We start from the raw sequence: 27,487 nt of genomic DNA on the forward strand, positions 1-27,487 counted from the left end.
CAAGATGATTATTTTTCTTAATTAGGGAGTGCTCTCAAAGATTCGTATAGTCCACTCATCTCATTTTGTAGATTAGGAACCAAGGCCCAGGTTGAGAGGGGTTTTGTTATTCAGGACAAACCGGATTTTGAGACCAAACCTCGTTTTCCCACGTCCAAGTTTGCATCTCATATGCACATGTTCGTTTTACCCTGAACAGGAAGGTGGTATCTGTAATTCTGCTCAACGCTAAAGTCCTATGTAACCAGATCAGGGTAATTTTTATTAAAAGGCAAAACATGACAATTACAATACAGCCACAAGACTGTAAACTTGACCGTGATTTAAAAATTGCATCAGGGAATAGCTATCATTTCTTACTGAGGTAAGAAACGTTTGAGAAATAATTTCTAACTTGGTCATAGAAAGTCAGTTGCTTCTTTCTCCATCTTAGTAATTTTCATAGTAGAAAATATCTGAACTTTCCCCCCATTTTCATTATGAGGGATAAAGGCTCATTCTGAGCTGGGATTTGGGGGAGTTTGGCACCTCTGATCACATTCTGAAGGTGGGGGCCGGTGGGGTTGTCTGGTCTGTGATTTAATGTCCCCTCTGTGAGAGGAGGGTTCCCAATGAGGACACGGACAGGCAGGATGTGAAACTCCATCTCCAGCCCCCTGGCTGACAGGTGCAGGGACCCCAGAGAGGAAAAGAGGGGAATAGGGTGGGGGGCGTGTGAAGGCCGACAGCTCCCTGACCATCTCTGCTAAGGACCAGGCCTCTCTGTGGGCACTGGGGGCCCCTCGTCTGCCACGAGACTCCCCGTGAGGCCTAGAGGAGGAGTATTTGGTGTGGCCCCGCCCCCTGGGCCAGCTCTCAGGTGAGAGAGCAAAGCCAGGGTCAGGACCCCTTCGCAGCCTCTGCCTGCACAGCTCCACTTGGTGACTCGTTTGTCTGTGACAGTGACTTCTACGGCACATTCACCATAGCGATCAGCCTGGCGTTGACACTTGGACAAGCACGCACGAGCCTGCTTCTCAGGGGGCACCCACTCCAACCGCCCCTGCCCAGTCCCCACAGCAGCCCATGAACAAAAGCCATGCCTGAGCCCAGCATTGCTTTAGAAACTGCCACCCCTTCCCATGGCAGCTCAATAAGTGACACCCGAGGGAGCGAGCCACTCGCTGCTGGAGTCGGAGGCACAAGCTGCTTATTACTTTCTGCGGGTCACCAGAACGGGGCCTCACGGTTCCCAAGGGGCCCAGTGTGCTGCGCGCTGCTCTGAAACACGTCTGCTCCAGTTCCTGTGGTTGGGCAGCCAGTGGCAGCGGGTGACAGGGGTGTTTTTATGACAAGGAGCCATGGGGAGCGGTGTGTGGGTCAGAGGGTGTGCTTTTCCTCATGACTGTAAGGGAAGGTGACGTCTTTAATATCAGGCAGAGGAGACCCGCGCAGCTCGGGGCTTGAGTCTGCCCTGGATGGCAGACGCCCGGACACTCGCTGGCAAGAATTTTTTTTTTTTTTTGACTTGAGAATGTTTCATGGAGAGAGAATGAGATTGAAGAGTGAGGGACAATTGGATGAGTTAAGAGCTCTGTGGATGCACACAGAGCCTTAGCTTTTGGGTCGCCTTGCCACACCCGCACTGGGAGCTGCTCTGGCCTCACTCAGGCAGCAGCCTTGGCCTTCGGCAACCAAGGGGATTCCATTTTGGGGGAGGGAAAGGCATGTACTTTCTGCCAATCCCCTGTTAGGTGTTTCCTGCGACAGTGGACTGAATGCATACTGCTGAGCTGAGCTGGCCACAGAGATGGATGGGAAGGAGGCTGGGTTGGGGAGGGGCTGCCCGGGCTGGCAGAGGCTCGAGGGTGGCCGGGTGCAAGGGCCACCTCTGAAGTTGAGCAGAAGTGGTTGGGATGTTGGCACCTCTGCTGAGCCACTGGGTGGCCTTGGGCAGGTTGTTAACCCTCTCTGAGCCCTTGTTTCTCATCTGCAAAGTATGGAGAAGGACCTGGTCCTCAGCTTGCTCGCTGCGAGGCATTTGGGGGCAATGTGAGCAAAGCTAACACGCCGAGTATCCCATATGAGCCCGTCCAGAGCCGGCAGGACTGTCCTTCAAGGGTACATTTCTACAAATGAGAAAAGCTGCACCCCTACCCCACCGAATCTAAGCTGCTGTGTGTCCCCAAAACCTTATGGCACTATTTCCCTTTAAGGCGCTGCTAGGTCACTCACGTGCCAATGATCAGTCGTTCCATTTCTCCTCGACTTCTTGACATACGTTCTGGACAAGAGTCAACTCATCCCGGGCAAGGGTCATAGGGCAAACAGCAGGCTCCCAGGATTATTGGGGCGCAGTTTTCCGTCTAAGGAGTGTTCTGCAGCGGGCACAGGAGTGTTGTTTTCACTTCCGAGAAAAGAAAATAACTTTTTCCCCTTTGGGAAAAACATATTCCTCTGTCTAAAAATCAACACCCCTGGGGTTATTTATACTTAAGATTCCAAAGCGATTACCCACTGATGTGCTGGGAGGGGCTTCCCAGGGCCCTTAACTCCCACTGCTGACCTGGAGGCCAGCCCCCGGGGAAAGTCAGTTTGGGGGAGTATCTAACTTTGCACCCACTTAAAATTTGTGCATTTTTCTATCTCTGTATGCTCGACTTCACTAACATTTACATCAGAAAGTAATCACTCTGAAGTATACATATTGCGCATGTTGCTTGTGATTAGGTAAGGGTTTACTGGCGACTTTTGTACATCTGCGTGGGGATACCAGCGGCCCCTCCAAAATGCACTGCACAGCAGCACTCAACCCTGTGGGCTGACCTCAGGGACCGCCTGAAGAGCTGAGCTGCCGGGGCTCCTGGGGCCTTCTTGCTGACCCAGCACACGCTGGTCTGAAGCCTGAGGGGCCTGTCGGATGGAGGCCATGGCTCAGAAAGAAGCTTCAGCCAAGTGGTGGCACCCAAGACAGTGTCTGTGACTCTAAATTCACTTATGCCGAGTTCACTTTCTGTCCGTGAATTCCATAAACTTTTTTTAAGTGACCTAGTCCTGTTGTACCCGCAGGACATGGTGATTCAGGAGACAGTTCTGGTCCCATCATTTGGAGTTGACGTCCTGGAGGCTCTAGGGGCAAAAGTAAGGAGAGCTGGGAGGAAAACGAGGTGTGCGCGTGGTGGTTAGCAGATGTCCAGGCTCGTGCCCGGCACTCAGTTCAGGGCCGGCAGGCTGGCCGTTAGGAGGAGAGGTCTCGTTGGACATCTCCTGCATTCCCTCCATCACGGAGCTATGGGAGCCTCAGGTCATTGAGATTCAGGTGGCCCTTCCCGACTGGCCCTGCAGATGTCGCACGTATGCGCTCCCCATCTTTCCATGTCACCCTGGGAACCACTGTCCCCTCTAAGGCATGAGTCATCGGCCTTGGAAGCCTTGTAGCTCACGTGACTGGACAGCAGACCTGTTTAGTGCCAGAGCTCACGGACAGACTCTCTGTCCCAGTCTGGTACTGTAGGGGAGGAGACCACAGTCTATCCCCCACTCTGCCGGCCTTTTCCATGGCGAGGGCCGGATGCTCCCCCAGCTGCCACACCCGTGGCTGTTCCTGGCTTCCCAGCTACAGGCATCATAGCCTGTGACCTTCCTGCAGGCACTATTGTTATCTGTGTCCCAGTGTGGACCCCGGCCCCAAGGGCCAACAGCAGGTGACGTCAGAGTGAGAGCAGTGACTGTGGGCTCTGCCCGGAGGGAGCAGCCTCCCAGAGTCCCGGGAGCAAGGCTGCTTTCCGGTTGTCACGACCCCTGTGCAGACTGCTCGTGGCCTCCAAGTGGCCAGTGGCCATCTCCCTAAGGCATCTGCCTCATCAGGCAGCTCCTGGTTTATGGGGGACGAGCTGGGGATCAGCCTTGAACTTTGAGAAGGAATAGCTTATAGAGAGTTTGCTCGGGAGTAACCCTGCTCGGGATCTGGACCCACGAGAGGCCGCTAATGAGCAGATGTCTGGCACGCCTGGCATTTAATGCTCCCTCAGTGATGTCAGGCGGTCCCCTGTGGCCCAGGTCCCAGAGCTCTGAGCCAACACAGCTCCATCCTGATTCAGAGCCCACTGCACTGGCAGCTTGACCTTGCAAGGGAGGGGTCTCTGCTGTCCCACAGCCCTTCTGTCTGTCTGTCCACTGAAGGGCTGATGCAGTCCTTCGGGTGTCCGTGGGCCTCTGTTAACTCTCACCGGCCGATATTTGCTGACCTCGAGTCATGGACATCCCAGCGGCAGGCGTCTGGCTCAGCGGCAGTTCTGCGCTGCTCTGCTCGACACCCTCCCTTTGTTCTCTGCCCCTCACCCACCGGGACGGCCATCTCAGCCCCCCCCAAGCGACCGTCACTCTCCGTAATGAGCCAGAACTCAGAGCAGCGAGCTTCCTGCCTGTGTTCCCGCGTCTCTCTGACTCAACAGGGCCTTGGGGACTCCGCATCTAAACCAAGGTGGCACCGGGTGACAGGCTGCGTGTTCAGGCGTCTTGTCTGGGAGACACAGGAGCTCTCCAGACCCTGGCTGGGGCTGGAACGGACAGACCGGTGTGGGGTCCTGGGGAGCACTCTGGCAGGGTGCCCGCCCCCCCTTGCGTGGCAGCCGAAGTGCGTTTGTGTGGCCCTGGTCATTTAAGGGTACGCTCTGTTTCTCGGGAACCGAGAACTGATCCTGAACTAGAAGTCTTTGCACAAACTCTGTTTCTTCTGTTTTATTCTTTATCACACATCTGAACAGTGTATTCAGAAAACCCCCCAAACCGCATGGAGCACTGCTCAGGGTGTGTAGATGACTGTGCTTCCACAGAGCTCCCAGGTGGAGACCGGGCAGGGATTCCAGAGCAATTTGATGTGGCCAAAAAACAATAAAACTTCTAATTATAAATTAATTAATACGGAGTGATGATTTATGAATAAATCCTATGCGAATAATTTATATTTGTATAAATTATAAATAAAAATTCGCAAAAGAAACAATAAATTAGTCATGAGCTCACCCATCGTGGGGGCCTGACTCAGGGTCTGCCCACGCTGGCTGTGGGGGCCGGGACGCGTCCCCCGGGGCCCCAGACATCCGCGTCCTCATTCCGAAAGGAGCATGGCAAAGCCCTCGTACCCTCCATAGTGTGTGTGAAAGTGCCTTGCACAGTCTGAGGTGTTGCACACCCACCGGTGACTGCCATTAACGTAGCCCAGGAGATGCTGTAGAGGTGAATCTGGCCCCCGCCTGGGTCCCGTGGCTGGTCACGCCATGTGCTTGTCTGTGTGGCACCGGGGACCAGACCAGCCGATCCTGTGATCTTTGAAAAGTGAATGTCATCTGCTGTTTTGCAGGATACAAGACCCTTCTGAAAGGCATTTCCGGGAAGTTCAACAGCGGGGAGCTGGTGGCCATCATGGGCCCTTCCGGGGCCGGGAAGTCCACGCTCATGAACATCCTGGCCGGGTACAGGTGAGTGCACCCCTCAGAGGAGAAGCAGGTCCTCACCTGGTGTGGCATCATGACAACAGTATGGATAGTGAAGCTGCTTCCGTCCGTCCCGCCTCTTCTTATGGTTCCACGCAGGTTCCAGTGAAGCCTGTAGGTGGGAGTAGGGCTGGTGGGGTGGGGGGTAGCCTTAAGAGGCTTTGGATCTTTGAAGGAAACAGTCCAGAGAAGAAAGGGACGTTGAAAGCATCAAAAGGCAGCTCCTGGTCACTGCACCGTGGAGTGGAAGTGGACGCTGCCCACTCAGCACTCAGGGGAGGGTGGCCATGGGACAGAACGGCGGGTCCCCGCCGCCTCCCCGGCTGAGTGGAGGCGCCCAGGAGAGCCTTGGGCAGTGGAGATGCGCATGGGTCTGGGAGATAGAGGGTGAGTGTGTGTGGCTGGCTGGACTGTGCCCCGTTTCCAAGCACACATGGGGGGCCCCACCCATCCACTATGGTCACAGAGAACAGCGTTCCTGGTGGAGAAGGACCATGCACTTGGCTGAGTGGGTCCGGGACACCGGCCGCCTCCTCTTTAAGCCATGTGAGCCCAGGGGCCCTGCTGTGTCCCCTCCCTGTCAGCATCAGAGCCAGACCCTCAGGAACTAGTTCTGGTGCTCAGCCACACGCCCTGCTGCAGAATCTTGTCTTGGGGGGCAGCCAGTGTAGCCTGGGCTACCCACAGGACTGCTTGGAAGCCCATCTTAGAAACCCCCCGAAAAGCCAGGGGTGTAGCTGTGACCTTGTGGCTACATGTAGGAGCATCCATGTGTCTCTCTGCTTGTTTACGGGCACGTGTTACAAACATGCCCTCCCCTCTCTGTGCTGGGCATTTGCTCCCCGTGGTTCCTTCCTGTGAGTGCTGGGTCTCGGGTCTCCTTCCTTCCTGCCCCCTGGGGGGGAGGGAGAAGGGAGGGGCTGCCTCTCTGTTGGGCCCGCTGAGGAGGAGGAGCACGGTCTGGGCTGACAAGTCCCCTCCTGGCCTGGCAGGGAGACCGGCATGAAGGGGGCCATCCTCATCAACGGCCTGCCCCGGGACCTGCGCTGCTTCCGGAAGGTGTCCTGCTACATCATGCAGGATGACATGCTGCTGCCGCACCTCACCGTGCAGGAAGCCATGATGGTGAGCTATCCCTGCTCCTCTGCTCTCGGGAGCAGCACCCAGTGTGGGGCGGGGGCTCTCCAGGCCCTTCCCTCCGGTGGCGTGCTGACACCCGCCGTGCTGTTTCGACAGCTTCATGAAAACAAACCTCTGGACCCTGGGTTGTCACAGACCCTGGATGGCAACATCCAGGTCAGATTACTGAGAAAGTTATTGGCCCAATTGATGTGGGTGACCCCTTCCGAGGTGACCACAGTCCTGCCCCCTCCGGCCAAGGGTCTGCCCTTCCTGTCCGCTGTCCTTCAGGCATCTGTGGCTTTGGACCCAGTCAGCCTGGTGCTGAGTCAGGGCCCGAGGGCCTCATTCTCCTCTGACTCGCCTGCCTGCCAGCTCGGGGAGGGGAACCAGCATTTGCTGCCAGGCCCTGCACATGCACAGATAGCCAACAGCCATCAAACACGCAGTCTTGCAAAAGCAGGAGGAACGGCAGCCTCCAGATCCAGCTGTTAGCCCAGGCGTCCTGGACTTTGGGGTCCAGGAGGGCTGGGCCACCATGCTCTTTGAACAGACCCCGACCCAGCCAAGTACCCTGCCCTGGGGCCACTTTAAAAAGGCCCAGCCTGCGCCAATAGGGAACACACGGACACTGCTCTAGGCAGTGGGAGCCGCTACAATGTCTCCCACTGAGAAGAGGTGGGAAGTCGCCAGGCCACCCTGTGCTCTCTCTCCATGGTGCATTTGGGGCAAGGCTGCTCGGTTTCCTGCTTTGTCCTTGTCTGCCATAAAAGACAGGGCTCCAGGCTGCTCCTGGCCCATGACGCCTTGTCTGCAGCCTGTCTGCCTTGCACCCTTGCTCAGTGGACGGGGTTCGCCTTGGTTCCCAGCCTAGAAAAGTCACACCCTGTGCTTGTCATTGGGGCTGGGCAAAGCTTCCTCCCCCGCCCCAGCATCGCAGGGTGGCAGCCACTAGCCTTGCATCCCGAGGGCAATTCCGAGGGGATCTCAGTGAAGGGAAGCAGTGTAAGGTGTCGGATATGTGATCCGCACCTTAACCTGCTTTGTGCATACACGGGAAGGAGGGCCCTGCAGGCTTGTTCCTGTCATCATCCCTGGTACTCAATGTTCTGGAGGTCAGGGGACACCTCTCTCCCAGTCTGGCCTCCCGAGAGGCACAGGCAGCCCCAATTGTTTATCTGGCCCCCAAGCAGACGTTCTGAGGAGGGCACAGGGAACTTAGAAGAGGCCCACAGACACAAAAGAAAGTTCGGGAGACGTGAGCTCCACGCACCCCTGTTGACTCCTGGCTGGCCCCTTCGTCTCCTCAGGTGGCCAGGGAGAAGCCACACTTTAATTTCTGGCTCAGTCGCTGCTGCCTTTCGCAAACAGGGTTGGTGACTCGTGTTATCATCTCTCTCCTCCCCCTAACATATCACCAGGCTCTGCTGTGAAATCCATTTGTTTTCTGAATTAAATTAAGTGAGATTTTAACGTGAGGTCTTGTCACACATGGCAGGATGATGTTGGCTACCAGCTGTGGGTTGTGCATTTTCATGAGCTGCTTCTGACCCTCACAACCACCGGGCCAACCAAGAAGTGCCACTTGGTGTCACCAGGCAAGCAGCTGGCCTGACTGAGCTGACTGCAGCCTGGCCCTCTCTGGCTGGGACTGTGGCTGCTTCCCCTGCATCTTAGTCTGTCATTGATCCCCATGGCAACGTCACCAGCTCTGTGGTGGGCAGGTTCTGACCTCGCTACGGTGGCTGTAAAGAAACCGAGGCTCCTTGGTCCCCAAAGCTGCAGAAGTCGGCAGAGCAGAACCAAGGCTGACACTGGACGTGATGGTGGCAACACAGGATTCTACCCAGCAGGGTCAGGGGCCCAGGGGTGCGCTGGCTAACAGGGTCTCAAACCAAACAAGCCAACCGGAGTCCTGATCTATAGCACTTGCCAGTTTCTGGGGTGTAAATACTCTCCAACAGGCTGTGATGAGCCGTGGAGAGTTTTAAGCTACCAGCGGTTTAACAGGCAGCTTGTGAAGTCCCTAAACATACAGCACTAGTCCTCGGGCCCTGGAGCCCACGGTCTCCTCATCTCTCTGCTGCCCACATGTCCGGCACAGCAGTGATTCGCTGGAGAGAACAGGAAGCACCACAGACATGCACGGCTCTCCGAGACCCCACCTCCGTTGAGCCAAGGGAGGTGGGAAGCCAAGACCCCCTCCGAGGGTTTTCCTCCAGCCCCTGGGGCTCCTGGCCTGTGGTGTGTCTTGTGAGGTTTGCCCACCGAGGGCCACTTGTCCTGACTATCCTGACACGGTGCCCCTCATCCTTGCAGGTGTCTGCACATCTGAAGCTCCAGGAGAAAGATGAAGGCAGAAGGGAAATGGTAAGTTGGGGCCGCAGATGGTCTAGAATGTGCATGAGCGCCACTGGTCAAACACCTGGGCAGGGACCTTTTCTGCACTGGTTTTGTTGGTTTGTCACCTTGCCTCCTGTGGGGAACCTGGGGACATCACAGTATGCTGTGCTGTAGCCTGGCAGCCAGGAGTGGCCCCTGCACTGCAAGAGCCACGGCCTTGACTCTCATGTCCTGGGACTGCCTCACAAACAGCAAGGACACAGCAGGATACCAGCCTGAGAGCTTTGGTGGCCAGAAGGCCCAGCCTCTGGGTCAGCCCAAGTGCCGTCCCTTTTTGGGTTTAGTATGCTTCATACGCAGTTGGTTTTGTAAAATACTAAATGTGAGGGTGCCTAGTCATTCAGCTAAAAATACCCAGCCTCCACCCACACACATTTGCAAGAAGAAATTTGTTTCTCACGTGTTATTAACCAGCCTTTTAAAAATAAAATGAACACGTTTCCAGACTGAGTAAGACCTTCTTCTAATCCTGTTCACGGCTCTCCTCATTTCCCAGGACTCTAGAGAGCAGGGAGGGTGGTAGGCAAGTGGACCCAGGGGGAAGCCCCAGAAAGCCCCACTGGGGGGACCAGTGAGTATTCACACACACCGAAGGAAAACTCAGCTCCCCTCCTCTCCACTGCCACCGTGGGCACCAGGAGGGTTTTCGGTATAAGAACAGAATCTGGGTGAGGCCCTCATTGGTCCGCAGCCCAGCAGTGGGAAGAGTAGGGTCGGGGGGAGAGCCCCCCGCGCAGCAGCCTAGCCCTCCAGCTGTGGGCGGAGCGGGGGCGACGATAGCAGGGCACAGACCCACGTGGAGGAAATACTGGTAACCATTCTGTTTATGCCCACCGGCTCTCCTGTCCCACGTAATTGTTACTGTTGCCTCAGTATCAATCACCTTGGTGTGAGAAGAAAGGCCGGCATCTTTAGGGTTCCGCCTCACCCTCCCTGTCCTCTTCTCTTCACCCCACTGTGCCCTCCAGGACTCCTGGGGTTCAGCCCTTGAATCGGGGGAGGGGAGGGTTAACTGCACAGTGTACGTGGAAAGGCCCCATTTCTGCGGCTGGCGAAGCTTGTCCTGTGACGATGTATCACGTGGAACTCATATTCTGAGATCGAAAGGGATGGACTTAATGGGCCCGAAGCAGAGACGTAGAAAATGTGGGGGTCACGCGTGTTTGTGTCTCCTGTCAATGGGGGTCGTTGGTGTCGACGCAGCACCGGCAGGAGCCCCCATCTTGGGCGTGGGGAAGAAGGAAACTTGATCCAGTGCAAACAGCTCAGCTGTGACACAGCACAGCAAAGGGATGTCCCCTCAGCCCTGGCTTCCCGGGACCCACTGGGTAACCTGGGGCCCCTGCTTCCGGCCGCTCTGGGCTTCGTCTCTAAAGAGGGAATGGGAGGCCGGGCGTCACCTGCCTCCAGGACAGTGTGATCCTGAATTAGACGCTGCTGTTAATGTGTCTGAGCTGCCCAGAGCAGGCGTGACCCGTTAGTAAGTGGGCCGAGGAGGACTCCCGGACGCTGAGGAAGGCAGCCTTCGCTGGCGGGCCGGGAGGACAAGTGCGTGCCGCTCAGCTGACTTTCTACATTGAGGAGCGCAGCCCCCTGCGGCCGCTCGTCTGCTCCGTTGGGACCTGCAGAGGCAGCTTCCAGCCCCATCCACGTAGCTGACCAGCATCATCTGATTGAGCCTCTGCTGCCCGGAAGGCAGGTGGCGCCTGGCCTTCCATTCCCTCCTCGCAGATGGAATCCAGAGCCCCGGAGGCCAGGGTAAGGCCACCGGCACCCACGCTGCCTGTCGGAGCAGGAGGGGCAGGCGCGAGATGGCTTTCTTGGTAGTGAAAGGAGGTGTCCCCCAAGAGGGCCTGCCCGGTGCATGTCCTCCGTGTCCTGAGACACAGACCAGAAGGGAGCCCCATGCTGTTCTCTGCTGGACTGTGTGGCTGTGTCACCCCCAGGGAGTGAGAGCCTCATCCCTCACTTCAGGTTCGTGATGTCGATAGAACAAGGCAGTGAGCCACGCCTGCGGGGCCTGCCCACACTTCTCACCAACCCGTCCTCCTGTCCACGGCCCATCTTCGACAGGAACCCATCAACAGGATTATGTGATTATTTTAAGGATAAGAAGCCCATCACATGTCCTGACTCATTCCCCACCAATTCCCTGCATGGAAACACAATAGACTGGAATGTTCTCGCCAGAATGGAATGTGTTGTCAGAGCTTTCCGTGTTTCCTAGAAAAGCAGCCTCAGGCTTCCTCAGGACCAGAGTTCCCAGGGCCAGATATTGTTCTCTCTGAGATTTGAAATCAGACCGACCTGCAGAATGTCACTGCAGGAAGATGCTCGGCTGCAAGGGGCAACCCCTCGGGGGAAACCATGGACAGGCAAAGGGCTTTGCTGTGCCCTTTTGCAATGACCCCAACACAAGCAGAGACCGGCCAGCATGACTCTTCATCCTATAACTTTGGCCTGTGCTTCTGCACAGGAGGGGAAGTGTGCCAGGAGGAGCTGTCCCCCTGCCCCACCTTGATGGCCTTTTCTGAGTGACCTTGCTGATCTCTTTTCTGGGTTAGTGTCCCTCAAAGGCATGCCATTCCAGAAGAGTCAGTGGAGTGGGGTTTGGGATCAACAAGAGAGAGGATGATCAGGATTCGAACCCAGGCCTGTGTGGCCAGCTGCTTCCCAGCCTGCGGAGCAGCAGTGTTCTGGGTCTTTCTGACACCACAGCCAAGTTTCGTACCCACTGTGCTTCAGTAATCCAAGCGCTGGAACGGAAATTTTCTTCCTTGTGAGTTCTTTCTCCTTCGGGATGACCTCATCTCCCCAGAGAAGCTGCTGAACTGGGTTCACCCAGATGGACCCAGGAGCCACCAGGGTCTGGGACAATGGCCGGGAGAGTTCTCGGAGGGCCCTAGGAGGTGAGGCTGTGTGGAGGCAGGGAGGCCGACAGCTGCCCCCTGAGAAGACGTTGGGCAGCACCCCAAACAGTGCACCCTGAACACTGCACCCGAACACTGCAGCTGAACTCCTGCCAGCCCTGAAGCCTGCTGACCCTTCTGCTCCTGGGTCAACACTGGACCAGTAATCCCGTCCCACGGGGAGGGCTCGGTGCGCAGTGCATGTCTGTGTCCCAGTGGCCAGCCTGCGTCCTGGAGGGCTTCAGGGCTGCGGATGGAGGGGCCGTCTGCCTCACGCAGGGCCTCATCGAGCCACCCCTTCAGAGACCTCGTTCTCCTATTGGCAAGCGTGCGGGGGCTTCCGTCTGCTTTCCGAGAGGGCTGGCCTGCGTGCGTGCGTGCGTGTCTGCAGGAGCGGCCTCCCAGGAATAGCATCATCAACAGCTGCCGTTGATTTAACACTCCTGTGGGCCACACACTTTCATTCGTTATCTCATGTCACTGTCCTGGTGGCCCTTCCTCTGTGCTGGTCAGAAACCCGGTCATCTCTCCACCTGTGTGTCCATCAGTCCACCCGTTCTACAGACCTGGGCCCTGGGCAAGGGTTGCAAGTGAAGGTCACAGCAGGAGGCAGGGCAGAGACTCGGCCCAGGCTGGGGGCCTGGCGTCCCCACTGCTCCTCAGCCTCTGGGACCCAAACCAGGGCCTCGGACTTGGAAACGGGCAGCCTGGGGTGGGACTGGAGTCACTAGCGTCGGGCTGTGTGTGTCCGGGAGTGAAGTGGGGGAGGCAGCAGGTTTCCACGGGGACACCAGAGGTAGTGACATGTGATGAGAGGTCCCTGATAGCCACTGTGACTCTGCCACCTTGCCCCCCAGGTCAAGGAGATCCTGACAGCTCTGGGCTTGCTGTCTTGTGCCAACACACGGACCGGAAGCCTCTCGGGCGGGCAGCGCAAGCGCCTGGCCATCGCGCTGGAGCTGGTGAACAACCCTCCCGTCATGTTCTTCGACGAGCCAACCAGGTATTATTCAGGAGCAGTAGGGAGAAGAGCCCCCAACCTCTCCACCTGCAGATTTTCGGAGGCCCCTACTGTAGCTTCAGGTGGGGGAAGCGTGAGCCCTAGATGTCCCGCTTTTCCTCCCTCTATCTCGGGGGCACAGAGCAGAGACTGGACTTGCCCGCTCTCCCTCTCTGAAATGAGGAGACACCGTGGCTTGGGGCTGGCCCACAGACCACCCGGTGCACTGTGAATGTGGGTGTAGTTTGGGGGTCCCACAAGCGTCTCATGGTGCCCTTGACTTGCAGTGGCCTGGACAGCGCCTCCTGCTTCCAGGTGGTCTCCCTGATGAAAGGCCTGGCTCAAGGGGGGAGGTCCATCATCTGCACCATCCACCAGCCCAGCGCCAAGCTCTTTGAGCTGTTCGACCAGGTATGCGGGCCCTGCCGCGACCGCCCCGGCAAACCCGGATTCCGCGCGCTCAGCTTCCCTTCAGTTCATGGGGCCGTCTTCACTGTTGAGTTTCACACGATGCAGGAGCCAGAGCAGCTGGGGAGGGGGCTGGGAAGAGCGGGCCAGTGGCCTCCCTCCGGGGCCGTTGTGTGGCCACGGGGATTTGGGCACGTCGCTGATATTGTTGTGGCTTTGTTACCTTCCCTATTACAATTGGGAATTCCTGTTTTCTGGAATCAAGTGACAGGTACTTTAATTGTATTATATTGTATTTCATAACTCTTAGGTTTTGATATTATTATGAGCCAAAAAAAAGTCCCGAGGGTCAAAATATGTATGGCTCCAACTCTTTCCTGAGTAGGTGGTTAGTTAGAGCAAATAAAGTCAATATAACAAAATAATTCAGGGCCCCATGGTATTGTCAGTTTTCTCTGACATATCATGGATTTCCCTGTGAACTTTAACAGTCTTGGGGAGGGAGGAAGGGAGGAAGCAAGGAAGAAAGATGTGAATAGATGGATGGATAGAGGAGTAAAGGGTGAGTGGGTTAGGTGGGTGGGAAGGTAGGTGGATGGATGGGTGGGTGGGTGGGTGGGTGGGTGGAGGGGTGGAGGGGTGGAAGTGTGGTTGAGTAGGTGGTGGATGGTGGGTGGGCGGGTGGGCGGCCTGAAAGCACCAACGGCTTGATGGAGGCAGACATGGCTGACGTTCACCTCTCCTTGCTTCTTCCAGCTTTATGTCCTTAGTCAAGGACAATGCGTGTACCGGGGAAAAGTCTCCAATCTTGTACCCTATTTGAGGGATTTAGGTCTGAACTGCCCCACCTACCACAACCCAGCTGATTTTGGTAAGTAGACTTTGACCAGGAAGGAAAAGAAATGGTGTTTGTTTGCCGCTCTGGGTGGGTTTCCTCTTTTACCTGAGGCCCCCAGTCAGGAATGACTATTTCTCAAACGGCTCAGGCCATCCTGTGGTGGAACTTTTAAGAATAGAGAAAAAAAGGTGGGTTTTGCTCCAGATAAAATACCTGGGAATGATAACAAGTTTCAATGCCCTCAGGATGCCGGGCACACCTCTGGGCCCTGAGCACCCCCTTTCCCATGAACTGCCACTGGCCTCATCACTCACGCCCGACCCTCCGTGCAAAATGCGCTGGACTTCCAGCTTCCGCTCCGAGGCATGGGCAGCCACTGCAGGCGTCCAGCAGACACTGGGTGGATGCCTGAGTTAGAGAACACGCTTGTTAATTTCATCTCCAGGCTCCTGACCTGAGAAGTGGCCTCGCTGGGGGTTTAGAGCCAAAAGAACATCGGTTACTAGATGATTTTATCCTATCATCATCCTCACGCAGCTCATGTACAGTCAGTTAAAAATCCTCTGCCCGATTCCTGGCTCTGTTGTTGCAAACATGAGCGAGGCCCACAGTTCGTGTCAGCGGTCTCGGGCTCTGTCCCTGGGCCTGGCTGACTCCACGCGCCTGTGTCCCCTGCAGTCATGGAGGTGGCATCTGGCGAGTACGGCGACCAGAACGGGCGCCTGGTGAGAGCCGTGAGCGAGGGCATGTGCGACTCGGACTACAGGAAAGAGCCTGGGGGGGATGCCGAGGTGAACCCCTTCCTTTGGCACCGGCCCTCTGAAGAGGTAAAGCAGGCAGAGCGATTGAAGGGGCTGAGAAAGGTAATCCCACGCCCGGCCCGGGAGCGCGCCGGCTGCGGTGCGGCCCCGCCGTGTGGCCCTGTTTCTGAGCGGAGAGGAGGGGCATCCTCCGGGCGGGCGTCTGTCTCACCGCCTCTCCCTCCTCCGCGTGTCCCCAGGACTCCACCTCCACGGAGGGCTGTCACAGCTTCTCCGCCAGCTGCCTCACCCAGTTCTGCATCCTCTTCAAGAGGACGTTCCTGAGCATCATGAGGGATTCGGTGAGTGGGTCTGCAGTCGCCTCCTCACAGAGGAGGCTGCTGGTCACACTCGGGGGGTGGGGGGGGGTCGCTCCGGTGGGCCTTCCCGACTGCTGTCCCTGCATTTTCTATCGGTCAGCTTTCACTCTGTGATGCCGCTGCAGCAAATGGCCCCAAATGCCAGTGGCTATGACAGCAAATATGTGTGGCTGAGTGTCGTGACCCTGCCCTTATCCTGGGGCTCAGAAGGGACGCCCAGCTCCTTTCTAGAATGTGGCACGGGGAAAGTGCAAAAGAGAAACCAGATTTAAAACTTCTGGTGGCAACTTGGCGCTTATGCCCACCTTCCTCTGGCCAAAGCAGGTCATCGGGCCACACGTGACGTGAGGGCCCGTCTTCCTCCCTCAGAGAAACAGCCAGGCACAGGGTCCAGGCTCGTCAGGAAGGAGGGGGTGGCAGTGGAGAACCACAGTGATGGCCGCCTTTAACGTGGACAGCCTGACAACCCGCCCACGAGGGGCTGAGTGCTCAGTGGGCCTCTGATGTACCCACCCGTTGTCCCTTTCTCCACCCTCGTCATCACTTGTCCTCTCCTTTTGAGTGGTTCTGCTTTAACGGCGACAGACTGCTCCCTGTGTGCGTGTGTGAGAGCTGGCTTCGGGTGGGGGGCTTGCTTTGCCGGAAGAGAAGGGGCAGGATGAAGCACAAGGTCTGTGATGGTCAGTGCGTCTGGAGGCCTTGGCCCCCCAAATTCCAGCCCCACAGGTAACAGCCATGTCTTCCCCCAGGTCTTGACACACCTGCGGATCACCTCTCACATTGGCATCGGCCTCCTCATCGGCCTGCTCTACCTGGGGATTGGGAACGAAGCCAAGAAGGTCCTGAGTAACTCCGGCTTCCTCTTCTTCTCCATGCTCTTCCTCATGTTCGCGGCCCTCATGCCCACCGTGCTCACGTGTGAGTGTCTGCCTGGCCACCCGCCCACCTCTCCTCGATTATCGGTCATTCCAGCCCACAAATTGGGACCGAGGTCATGGCTCAGCAAAGAGATGTTTTCTGAACATACAGTGTCTTGTTTTTTAAAATACCATTTTCTTCATAGACAGATATATAGTTGTATTTTTTGTTAGACAAGAAAATACACACCATAATTTAAGCCAAAGGAATGAGTCACTAATGGAAGACTTTTATGCATGGTGGAAGGCTAAAATGAAAGAGGGATTTCTAAACAGCGTTCTGACCTCACTCGGTCGTTGAGACAGGCCTGGTACAGCCAGGCTGGTGAGAGGGGAAGGCTGTTATAGAGGGATTTCCGTGTGAGTCCAGGTTGTTTGCAGAATAGGCTGCCCTCGGTCCCTGTGGGCTGATGGTGTGGAAACCCACTGCCTCAGCCAAACTCCAGCATAAGCACTTCCTCCCCACGACACCTCTTCCCCAAATCGCCCACAGTTTCCAAGACCAGCTTGCAAGGTCTTGGCCGCAGGAAGGAACCACATTGTTAGTTACTCAGTGAGAATCAGTTGAATAAGAAATGTTTACACTAAACACTAAAACAATGCTTAATGTTCGCATAGAGATCCCCCCTTGGTGACTCCCAGGTTGTGAAAGTGGTCGGCGGTTTTCCCAGGCTAGTAAATCGGTCCTTACCTTTTCCACCCAAACCCCAGGGACCGCAGTGCTGAAAGGCCGGGCCAGCTGCCCTGTGTCGATATCTGGCACACTGGGTATGTCTGCTTGACCCTTTTTCCATTTTCCTGCCTCCTAGTTCCCCTGGAGATGGGAGTGTTTCTTCGGGAACATCTGAATTACTGGTACAGCCTGAAGGCCTACTACCTGGCCAAGACCATGGCTGACGTCCCCTTCCAGGTACGTATGCGAAGGGCATATACTGGAAGAGGGGCAAAAGTTCTTTACTACACCCTGTAACCCGGGGTGGAAGACCCTGTTTACCACAAGAGGGTGACGGACCCTGTGTCTCCAGATCATGTTCCCAGTGGCCTACTGCAGCATCGTGTACTGGATGACATCGCAGCCATGCGACGCTGTGCGGTTTGTCCTGTTTGCCGCCCTGGGCACCATGACCTCGCTGGTGGCGCAGTCCCTGGGCCTCCTGATCGGAGCTGCCTCCACGTCCCTGCAGGTACCAGCCAAGGAAATGCCTCTTCGCCACCCTGGCGGGGCTCAGCACCACCCCCCGCTCCGCATTGTGCCCTGACTTCCTAGGTTGGCTTCCCTGGGTCAGTCTCTGGGTCAGGACTCACACTGCCCCAGCTAGTCAGGACTGGCAAAGCCACAGCTGCAGGTGCCCTTATGCAACACCTCCTGTATGCCAGGTGCTATCCTCAGTGCTCCCCACCCAATAGCTCATTTAGTCCCAAGCACACCCTGAATTAGGTGCTGTGCTGTCCCTGGCTGACAGGTGGGAACGCTGAGGCCCAGAGAGGCATGTGATTGGGTCAGGGTCCCGCAGCTAGCTCAGAGGCCAAGCTCTGGATGCCTACGTTTTGTTACTTTGGGGGGTCCAGTTGCCCATTCCTTCAAACCCCACTGCACCCCCACACTCCCACCCCATCCGAGTCTCTCCACGTGCCCCCTTTGTAGATTCCTGGTACCACCCACCCACCACCTGCCAAACCCACGTGCATTTGCAGTTTCTGCGACTGCAGCTTCAGGGAACTCAGACCAGGCCTTTCCTTAAAAGCAAAGCCAGAACCCAGGTGAATCAGGAAACCTGAGGGCAGGCTGCTCACTCCCCAAACCAGATGCTTCTCGCACCATCTTGGCCCCCGCGTGATGCATCCTGAAAGCTGGTCCTTCCCCAGCGGTCCAGGGGACTGTCGGGGAGTCGGGCCTCTGGGAGCTGCCTGTGGAGGAAGCTGGGCAGGATTGTGAGCTCTCTCCATGTCTCCCAGGTGGCGACCTTCGTGGGCCCCGTGACGGCCATCCCCGTCCTCCTCTTCTCCGGATTTTTCGTCAGCTTCGACACCATCCCAACCTACCTGCAGTGGATGTCCTATATCTCCTATGTCAGGTAGCCGTCGGGGGCGCCCTCGGCAACCTGGGAGCTTTACGGTGACGGAGGGAGGGGGACTCTTGTTTGTGGGCACTCACAGAAGCCACATCCTGGCTGTCAGCTAAACACCGGCACGATTCCCAGATCACAGATCCAAGATCTGCACCTCTTATTCTTGTCCCGGTTCTGTGTGCTGCCCCTCAGCCACCCACACACAACCAGGGTAGGATCAGGGCTTTTCCCCATCCCCTGAAGAAGCCCAGCTCGGCCTGCATTTCCAGCCCTTTGAAGAGCTGTCTTCGGGCACGTGTCTGCCTTTAAGGCACTTGATTCCTCCCTGGAAGAAATGGTGCCCATACACATTTCAGAGTATTGTGAGCCCTAATGAGCAATCCCGTGGGAAAAGAGTCATGGCTAAAGCATCCCAGCGTCCCTAGACACGAGCATCCTGGCTGTGACCACCGGACCACATGCTCCGCACTCAGGCCGACGGGTGTGTGGGTCCTCAGCGTGCTGCGTGGGTCCTGGGTGTGCCGCATGGGTCCTGGGCGTGCCATGTGGGTCCTTGGCGTGCCGTGTGGGTTCTCGGCGTGCCTCGAGTGTCTCCAGAGCGTTTCTGCCCAGCCGTAGTGGTTTCACAGGACACACAGCTCCCAGGTCAGGACAAGCTTTTCCTTTCTGTGCCGGTTCGGGCCCAGGCACATTGTTCTGGGAAACAACCCGGGAACAGGCGCCTGTGCAGCTTCAGGAAACCCAACGCCTGGTCTTTCTCCTCAGAACTAGTGTTTTTGCTCTGACGGTGCAGGGCTAGCAGGAGTGGGAGGGGGCCAGAGTGTTTAGTCAGGGTGCCCTGCGGTGCTCGGAAGGCTGTCAGACTCTCTATTATGTCCGGCTGCGAGGAAGTGTGTGCCATTGGGAGCAATCAAAGTGGCATTCAGGTCCCTCGACCACAGAGCGAATAGCTACAGCTCGTTCCATTTGGAGGGGACAGAACCGGGAAACAGAGTGAGGCTGTCACCTGTGCTTCTCTCGGGGGTGCTGGGAGGAGAAGAAGCATTTTGGTGAGGATGGGGCCGCGGGAAGGGGGCCGGCGAGGCACCACAGAAAAGTGGACGGTGTCTTCCCCTCAGCAAATGGAGGCAGAGTCAGGGATGGGGGGAAGTCATCGGGTCGCCGGGGCAGGGCTGTCCTCACACCAGGCTCTTTCCTCTGCAGGTACGGCTTTGAAGGGGTCATCTTGTCCATCTATGGCCTGGACCGAGAGGACCTGCACTGCGACATCGACGAGACCTGCCACTTCCAGAAGTCAGAGGCCATTCTGCGAGAGCTGGACGTGGAGAACGCCAAACTCTACCTGGACTTCATCGTTCTGGGCATTTTCTTCATCTCGCTGCGTCTCATTGCCTATTTTGTCCTGAGGTACAAAATCCGGGCTGAGAGGTAAAGCGCCGGAGGGCCAGAAGAGAGGAAACTTAGACACGGCCGCCAGGGGCAACTTGTAGAATCGTGGCGGCCAGTCTGTGCCCAAGGACGCAGGGATGACTGTGACCCAACACCTGGCCACCACGTCTGGTTCGTGGGTGCCAAGTGTCTGACGGCTCCGCCCAGTGGGGCCCGGCCTTCTGTCCATCACTCTTTCCAGCTTAAACTAGGAAGAAGATGTAAAAAGGGTAATTTTCACATGCAGAATGTAAAACTTCCAGAGCTGGGGCAGAACTTACACCTGCAACCAAGCCGGTGACAAGAGGCTCCCTCGGTGGCATTCTTCCTCATGACCAGGTCGCTCTGGTCCCGGATGGGGGGTGCAGGCAGCCTCTCCACTGGGCACTGCGAAGGTGCGTCCTGGGGGAGAATGGCAAAGGGGGAAGTGGTCCCGTTTTATGACTTGGTTTTCGTAGTTTCCCTCTTTCTACAGTTTCTCTTTTTGTGACAAGAAGTCATTTTCCAAGCCAAAAGTCGATGAATTGCATTCGTATTTAAGAAACTGTATCTTTTTAGTACTGGTTGAAGAGCGTTGTTCAGGGTGAGCTGGCCTCATTGGTGAACCTGGGAAAGGTGCACACACGGGTTCCAGGTTGAGAGGAGACTTGGGAGCTGTATGCACGGAGCCGTGCAGAAATTTTAAAAAGTCAAACAAAAAGAAGGCAAAATTGGCCAAGTCTTTTTAAGTATTTTATTTTCCCTTTGCTTCTTATTTTAAGCAAAATATATTGTTTCTTTCTAACTTTCTGAGCACCTTAATTTTGCTTAAGAAATTCTAGAAGATCCATCCTGTTGCGTTTTTACAACCATTTCCTCCTTCCTCACATCAACTACCTCCACGGAACCTGGGAACGCCGGGCTGAGGGGCAAGCAGGTGTGGGCGTTGAGGGTCCCAGGTGCGGCCTTGAACGGTGAGCTCACTGCACGAGCTGGAAGCTGCTGAGACCTCGTTAGGACCCAAGCCCCGAGCAGAAGCCCGGCGGACACGTGGTCTGGCCGAGGTGTCTGCGGCTCCCCACGCGGGGCTGTGGGTGAGTGCGCCTCGGCCGAACCACCTTCTCAGTGTCGGCCTTGTGCAGGCCTTGCAGATCAAAGCCCCTTCTTCCCGGGGACGTAATCACGGGAGTCAGTCTCCCTGGGGCAGGAACGTCAGCCTGAGCAGAGTGAACAGCCCTTGACTTCCTCTCGGTGCACTGCGTGCCTGTCAGCCGGCAGAGGCAGCGTGTCCACAGGCAGGAAGGGGTTCTGGCCAAAGATGCCATCGGAGGGGAAGTGGGATTGCTCTCCCTGCTAGACCATCGCTGCCCTGGGGTCAGGGTCCCCTAATGGAAGACTGTGTGTCTGTGGGCGAATTCACAAACTCTCTGACCCTCAGCTCCCTCTTCTGTAAACAGAAGCAATAGCTAGTCTCAAGGCCAGGTCCGCTCTGAGAGATTCCTCCATTCTATTCCCCAAACCCTTAATTCCTACTTCTGAGAACAAAAGGAGTTCAATTTTTACTTGCCCACAAATTCAATCTGCCGATTCCTCGAGGTCGCTTTTTGACCCTTAGACCCCTATCAGCAAACACCATCAAGGTATATTAAAATGTAATCTTAGGTTTGCTTGTTCCACACAAATATAGCATTGCCTCTCAGACTGTGTTATATGACCAGGGTCAAACTTAGCCTTTGTGGAACGTCGTCTCTTAATTTCAAGGTAGGCTTGCCTGTAAGACATCACACGTAGACAGACCCACGTAGGAACAGACTAGCACATACAGAGTTGGGGAGAGGAGAAAGTCACCCATCAGGCCTCAGCACCGCATCAGGTGAGGTCAGTGTTTAAGGACCTCCCCCTGGCCAGGCGAGCCCTTCTGGTGTTGGCTCTGTGTCCCGACTCAGAACGAGCACCCCGGGTACTGCCCTGAGTGGGATCGGCCATCTCCACTGCACGGGCAGCTGCATCCCATTCCCCAAGAGCCCTCGGTGGTGCATGTCAGCAACTTTGGGAGGAAACCGTGAGACTCCTTTAGATTTAAAATCCCAACTCCTGAGCCCTCAGAAGGGATTTTTTCCCGTAGGGGTTCATGCTCCCTGCATTTCAGTTTTTCACTGTGGGCAGAGGACATCCATCCCTTCACAGACGAGGAACTGACGGAGGTCGCCCGCTACCCAAGGGCGGATCTTTGGGGACGTGATGGCTGTCTGTCTGCTGGAAGGGAAACCCACATGCAAAGGAACCCAGGGCTCCTTTTAAAGGATGCTAAGCGGGGTGCAGCAAGTGTACTAAGTCAGCACCCCAGGATCATTTGCCTCGGAAGACCTACAGCCATGTTAAGTGAGGAAGCGTCACCCCTAGGATGCTGCCTTCACCCCAATTTAACTGTCAGCAAGTGCCCCCTGCTTGTACATGCTCATTAGAAACCCTTACCATCTTTTACCGAAATGCAGCCATTCTGTTCAGATCTCCGGGTATTTGCCCTATGCTTTTGTTTCAGGGTCGTTTGAGAAAATACCTGATTCCAGTGGCCTCAGAGAGCATCCGAGCAACCTACTGACTGATTTTTCTAGATGGCTGAGGTTAGGAGGCAGGCAGAGATGTGCAGGCCGGCTTCCCAAATCCAAGGCTTTTCAGTGGTTTCTGAATGCAGGGGTGCAAACACGCCTTTCATCACTGACTGCTTCTTGGTTTAGAGAAGGATGAGCCCCCCCTGGGTGAAGGATGAGCGGCTCCTCTGGAGGTGGGGAGAGGGGAGATGGGAGCTCAGAGAATTTTGCTTTCAAATGAAATGTGTCGGGAGAATAAGGGGCACCTGGAATTCTAAACACTGCCCTGGCCCAAGACCACGTCAGGGGAGCCCCTCGCCTCTGTCTCCACAGCCAGCATTGCTGCCCACTCTGCTACGCTCGCTGAATATCAGCTAGAGCATTAAATTCTTCCAAAGTTGCTGTGGGTGAAGCAGGAAGCTCGCCCAGAAAGGGAAGAAACCCCTCGTGAACATTTACATAGGAGATGTTAGAATCAGATTGTGCCGCCTTGGGGGAGGGGCCTTCGGGATCAGGAAATGATCTGGACTGATGAGCTTTTACGTGGAAACTCTTCTATGGAAAGGTCGGCTTCCCACCCTGAGAAAGGCATGGCCAGGCAGGCAGGGACTGGAGACGTCCTCAAGGTCAAAGTCACTTTGGTTGTGTCCTTGAGAAAAACTTGAGGCCAGTGGATTGAGCATCTTCCTTGGCCAAGTGTTCCAGGTACCGCGCTGATGCCTTACAAATTCCTCTTGTTTGCTTACTCAATCAAGGTGGACTGGCTGTCCCTGAGCTTGGTGCTTGCCCAGGCGCTGGGCTCAGGGAGGGAGCTCAAATGACATGGGCCAGCCCCCGAGGGCAGAGAGGTGGGAAGGGACCCATGACCATGTCGCTCTGTTCATTCAGGAGACACAGGACACTGGGGCTGGCAGAGGAGAAGCAAAGTCCCCAGTCCCAGGGCCAGGAAAGAGCAGATTTGCAATTCGATCCCCAGTCTGACCCCACGGTCTCATTTTTTTTTTTTTTTTGCTTTGCCACATCGCCTCCTATGCACAGTGTACAAGTGTATGTGACAGTACTTTGTATAAAATGCAATGCTAGCTTAGTGGCCATCATTCTGGAATTCTAGCTCCCAACAGGTAGCTGAGACAGGAGGGGGGACACGCCTCTCCCCTTCAGGTGCCTTGCCAAGGAGTGCCACCTGTGGAGCTTGGGCAGAGAGCTGGAGTAAGCGTGTGTGTGCATGTGTGTGTGTGTACACATGTGCACAGGTGCAGGCTTGTGCTAGGTTGTGTGTCATAGCATATTCCTTCATCTGCGAATCCTCGGCCATCCTTCACTCTGAGGAGGGAAGAACTCCCCCACTCCGTGCCTGCCTCGCAGACAGTAAGAGTACAGTCAGGCCATCAAGGCCATGCTCACCAAGGTGCTGCTCCACACCCACTGAACTGCAGTGTGGCAAAAACTAAAGCGAAACCACTCAAAGTGGGGAGGGAGGTGTTGCAGAGTGTATGCCTATAAAGTTAGATACTTTTGAGAAATGAAGACTGCTAATAAAATATTTTATATACAGCTTTTTCTTGTGGTCACTGTTAAATGCTTCCAATTCAAAATGACTTGCTCCAATGTGGCTCATGACAATGCACTCTGAGGTTCCATTTTGAATGTATTGGCTGTGCGTTTAGGGGGCGATTGGGTTTCTTGCTTGGGGTTTGGGTCCAGCACTGATTGTAAACCATGGCCTTCGTCCCCTGGGAGCGCCCATGCTTTGTGCTGAACTGTCGTAGAGTTTTGTGGCTCTCCTCCGTCCTCCCAGACTCCTTGCTCACTTTCTCCTGCTGTGTTCATGTCGGCCGTGACCTCAAGAAGTGCCAAGGCCCCCAGGGCAGGCCCACACCTTCCGGCCCCCTTCATCCTTGCAATGGTCACCAAGTAGTGTCCCACTAGGGCGTCATCCTCAGTCATGGCTCCAAGCATCTGGGACACCCACTTCTCAGGCCGTGGCCTCTGCAGGTGGCTGCTCTGGGGAGAGCGCCCCCTGCCACGGGGCTTGGCCCCCAGTCAGGCTGAGCAGGACCCAGCAGGAGTCTGGGGTCACCCACTGCGTGAGCTCCCAGGTCCCTCAGCTTCAGCCGGCTACAGCTTCTACGGCAGTGGTGCTTAGGGCCAGGCTGTCACACTGGGCTTGCCTCCCACCTGGGACACAGAGCAAAGAGCAAGGCCACACAAAGTCACAGAACCGTTGCCCTCCACCATCCTCCTAAATGACAGGGAGCCAGGGGTCGCCTGCACAATCTGAGAGCAGCCCAGATGCGGGACGAGCTCGTGATGGCAATGCCTGCCGGCCAACGGAGCTCCCTGCTCTGCAGAGCACAGGCCCTCCCTCGTTCCAGTTTATGTGAAAGTCAAGGTCGCTTTGGGTCCTTGCACTTGGCCTCTCATGTCAGGGAGATGCCCTGGGACCAGAAGCAGGGAAGGAGCGGGGCACTCCCCACCCCTAGTGCGCATTAATGTTCACACTTGCAAGCTCACTCCAGCCTGTACTTAAACCCACGCCTCCGGGGCAGGGAGGCAGCAAGTGCGAAGAGTGCTCTCGTGCCCACTCTTCTGCGGGCAGCAGCTTGACCTTTGCTCCACTTCGGATGTTCTCTCTGAGCATGCCAGCTTGGAATCTTCCTCCAGCAGGCGTGTTGGGGCCCCTCCAGGAAGCCTGCACCTGTACAAACCTGGGGCCACACGTGACTCCCGTGGGTGCGTGCCAGGCTTAGGGACTCGATGCTGCTCTGCCCTCAGCTAGTCCCCCGTGGTCAACATCAGAAAACACTCCCCACACACCAGCCACCACATTCTGGCCAGTGAGGGGACTGTCATAGGTGGGGACACCGCTCTGTGACTTCTCCACCATGTAGTGACCATTGCAAAGCTGAAGAGAAGGGAACGGAGGCACAAAAGTGCCCTGGCCATGTCCCCGACCTGGGCGGAGCCTGCGGCTGGGCCTGGGCCTTGGGAGGGCATGCGGGAGCTCGCCAGCTCTGCTCCGTCCTCCCATGGCTGGGGCACTGACTCCCACCCATGGCCCCCACCTTGCAGTCCAAGTCAAAGACACGGCCACAAGCATGTGTGAATGTCTCACGGGGCTTCGTGGTTTTAACCAGATCTTGGGAGTAGCATGCATCCCGGCCACATAAATAAAAAAGGGGGAAATTTTAAATGACTACATTCATTGGAATTTTTCTCTCAGAGGAGCACCACTGTCCTGTTTGCTGGGTCTGCACTGAGGAAATGGGACAGAGACTTGGGCTGATCCCCTGTGGGTGCCTTTGGCCTACACTTTGCCCCTGAATTTAAGTGTGGCCCCGATATTGGATACAGTTAAATGGTGTCTCCTCATGTTTGCTGATGTAGGAGACCAGATTTGGGGCCCCGTGTAAGCTGCCTGCTGTACCATTCGTGATGGGGGTGATGGGTCATGGCAGCAGGGGCCCAATGAGCTGCCACGTGATGCTGAAGCCCAGCGGGCAAATGTAGGTGGTGAGGTGTGGCGCCCCCGCTGGCCTGCTTGGTGCCTTTCTCAGGTCCCCTGGACAGGTGTCCCTTGAAGGAGACCTCAGGGAGCCCGTGCTGCCAGGACCCGGTAGGAACTATTGCCCTTCTGCTTTACCTGCCCTGAGGCCTGGTCTGCACCAGCCCTTCCTCCTGGCCCCGCCCTTGGCCCAGCACAGGGAGCTTTCAAGAAAACAGCGCCTGCCAAGCAAGGCTTCGCTGGGGCACCAGGCACATCCACGCTCTCCCTGTTGGGGGCCCGATGGGCCACCTGCTGCTGGGAGAGTTGGATCAGCCTCCTGGGGAAGGCAGGAAGCCCAGGGTTTGGGGGTTTATGGAGTAGTCCTTGCTCACCATTGGTCCCTGGAGGCCTCAGGGCGGCCTGGTCTGAACACCACACATGACTTGGTTTTGCTGAGAGCATTTCGCTGGCCATGGTGACTGTTTTGTTTTAATACCTCTCCATGTTTTACAATTCCATCGTCGAGCACCTGTGGGGTCTCCCTTCCATGACCTTTAGATGGCAGACTGCTCCAGCTTAGTCATAAATCCCCCATCTGGACGTCCTCAGCTAATTAAAAGTGAAAAGGTCATGGAAATTGCTAATAAAATCCGCCATGTGTGAGGTTTCTGTTTTTATTGCCGTGACCCCTGTGGGGGTGGGGGGGAACAGAACTGAGTTTCTCAGCAGAGGAGTGCATGTGTTTCAGAGGGAACCTCGCACCCAGCACCCTGGCCTCCCGGGCTGTCTCCCTCGGGTTGGCCCCGATCGTTGCCGACTGTTGGGAACCGTCGCCTTTCGTTTGATGCACAGCTGTTTTAACATCTTTCCTTTGTCCTTCCTTCCAAAGCAAGAGTCAATGCAAGTAACCTTTTTAACCAGCGTGCAAACACATGCGTATATCTGTATATCCAATATGTGATTATATAAGCCTTGTTTTTTATAACACTGTACAGGTAACTTTGAATGAGGTTACCTAGGAAATAATTGCTTGCACGCTATGAGAGGTTTGCACTGTTGTAGATAAACTCAGCACACGCACATACATACATATATACGTATATGTATTTAAAACTGACACAGGCTCTCGTGGGCATGCAATCCTGGTCTGCTCCTGTCCACAGGAACGCAGGCCTGGGCCGACCCCGGACTCGAGCCCTGGATCTGCCAAACACACCGTGTCCTGCTTTGTATGTTTCTGTAGCGTTGCCTTCTTAGATTTGTACACCCATTTTTTGCAGACTTGAACTTTGTTTTCTCAAATTAGATGCCATTTATGAAAATGTGACATAAACCAAATAAAATTGTTATTTTTCAGATTTTATCTCTCTCTCTCTTTCTGGCTTTCAACAATACCGGCCCTCCAGCCCACTGGGAGAATGGGCCCGGGTCTTGCTGAGCACTGGGAGAGTGGTTTTCTCCTTTTTGCATGGCCCTTGCTCTTAACCCAGCCATTTCTTCAGTAGGTGTGGTAATGGGTTCAGATGGCGTTGGGAAGGAAGCTAAGAGTGAAGGTGCCGATACGCCAGCCCCTGGTGGCCATGTGGTGGGAAGCCCAGGGTCAAGTGCTTTTTCACGACTGATCTGATACAACCACCATCCTTGGGGCCAGAGAGCCACCGCCAGGCCCATTTCTCAGATGAGGAGACTGAGACTCGGAGACATGAGACACCTTGCCTGTGGCGAGTGGTAGAGGCGGAGTTGGG

General features: G+C 55.9%; 1 protein-coding gene across 2 annotated transcripts in view; it reads left to right on the plus strand.

The window, feature by feature from the left end:
- The window catches only part of ABCG1 (ATP binding cassette subfamily G member 1), a 51,921-nt gene extending 24,821 nt beyond the window's left edge, over positions 1-27,100 (plus strand). The window contains exons 3-15 of one of the 2 annotated variants that reach the window (XM_037043024.1): positions 5,342-5,459; positions 6,467-6,599; positions 8,913-8,963; positions 12,763-12,908; positions 13,193-13,316; positions 14,070-14,184; positions 14,830-15,014; positions 15,152-15,253; positions 16,021-16,189; positions 16,998-17,098; positions 17,214-17,372; positions 18,145-18,263; positions 19,461-27,100. In XM_037043024.1, the coding sequence (XP_036898919.1) occupies positions 5,342-5,459; positions 6,467-6,599; positions 8,913-8,963; positions 12,763-12,908; positions 13,193-13,316; positions 14,070-14,184; positions 14,830-15,014; positions 15,152-15,253; positions 16,021-16,189; positions 16,998-17,098; positions 17,214-17,372; positions 18,145-18,263; positions 19,461-19,689 (1,751 nt within the window). In that variant the 3' untranslated portion in view covers positions 19,690-27,100. The remainder of the gene's footprint in view (positions 1-5,341; positions 5,460-6,466; positions 6,600-8,912; positions 8,964-12,762; positions 12,909-13,192; positions 13,317-14,069; positions 14,185-14,829; positions 15,015-15,151; positions 15,254-16,020; positions 16,190-16,997; positions 17,099-17,213; positions 17,373-18,144; positions 18,264-19,460) is intronic. The other variant, XM_037043025.1, reaches the window with a different exon arrangement.
- The last annotated feature ends 387 nt before the right edge of the window (positions 27,101-27,487 follow it).

The sequence above is a fragment of the Sturnira hondurensis genome, unplaced genomic scaffold (genome assembly GCF_014824575.4).
Source record: "Sturnira hondurensis isolate 20B ecotype Veracruz unplaced genomic scaffold, ASM1482457v3 Scaffold0003874, whole genome shotgun sequence".
Taxonomy (NCBI): domain Eukaryota; kingdom Metazoa; phylum Chordata; class Mammalia; order Chiroptera; family Phyllostomidae; genus Sturnira; species Sturnira hondurensis.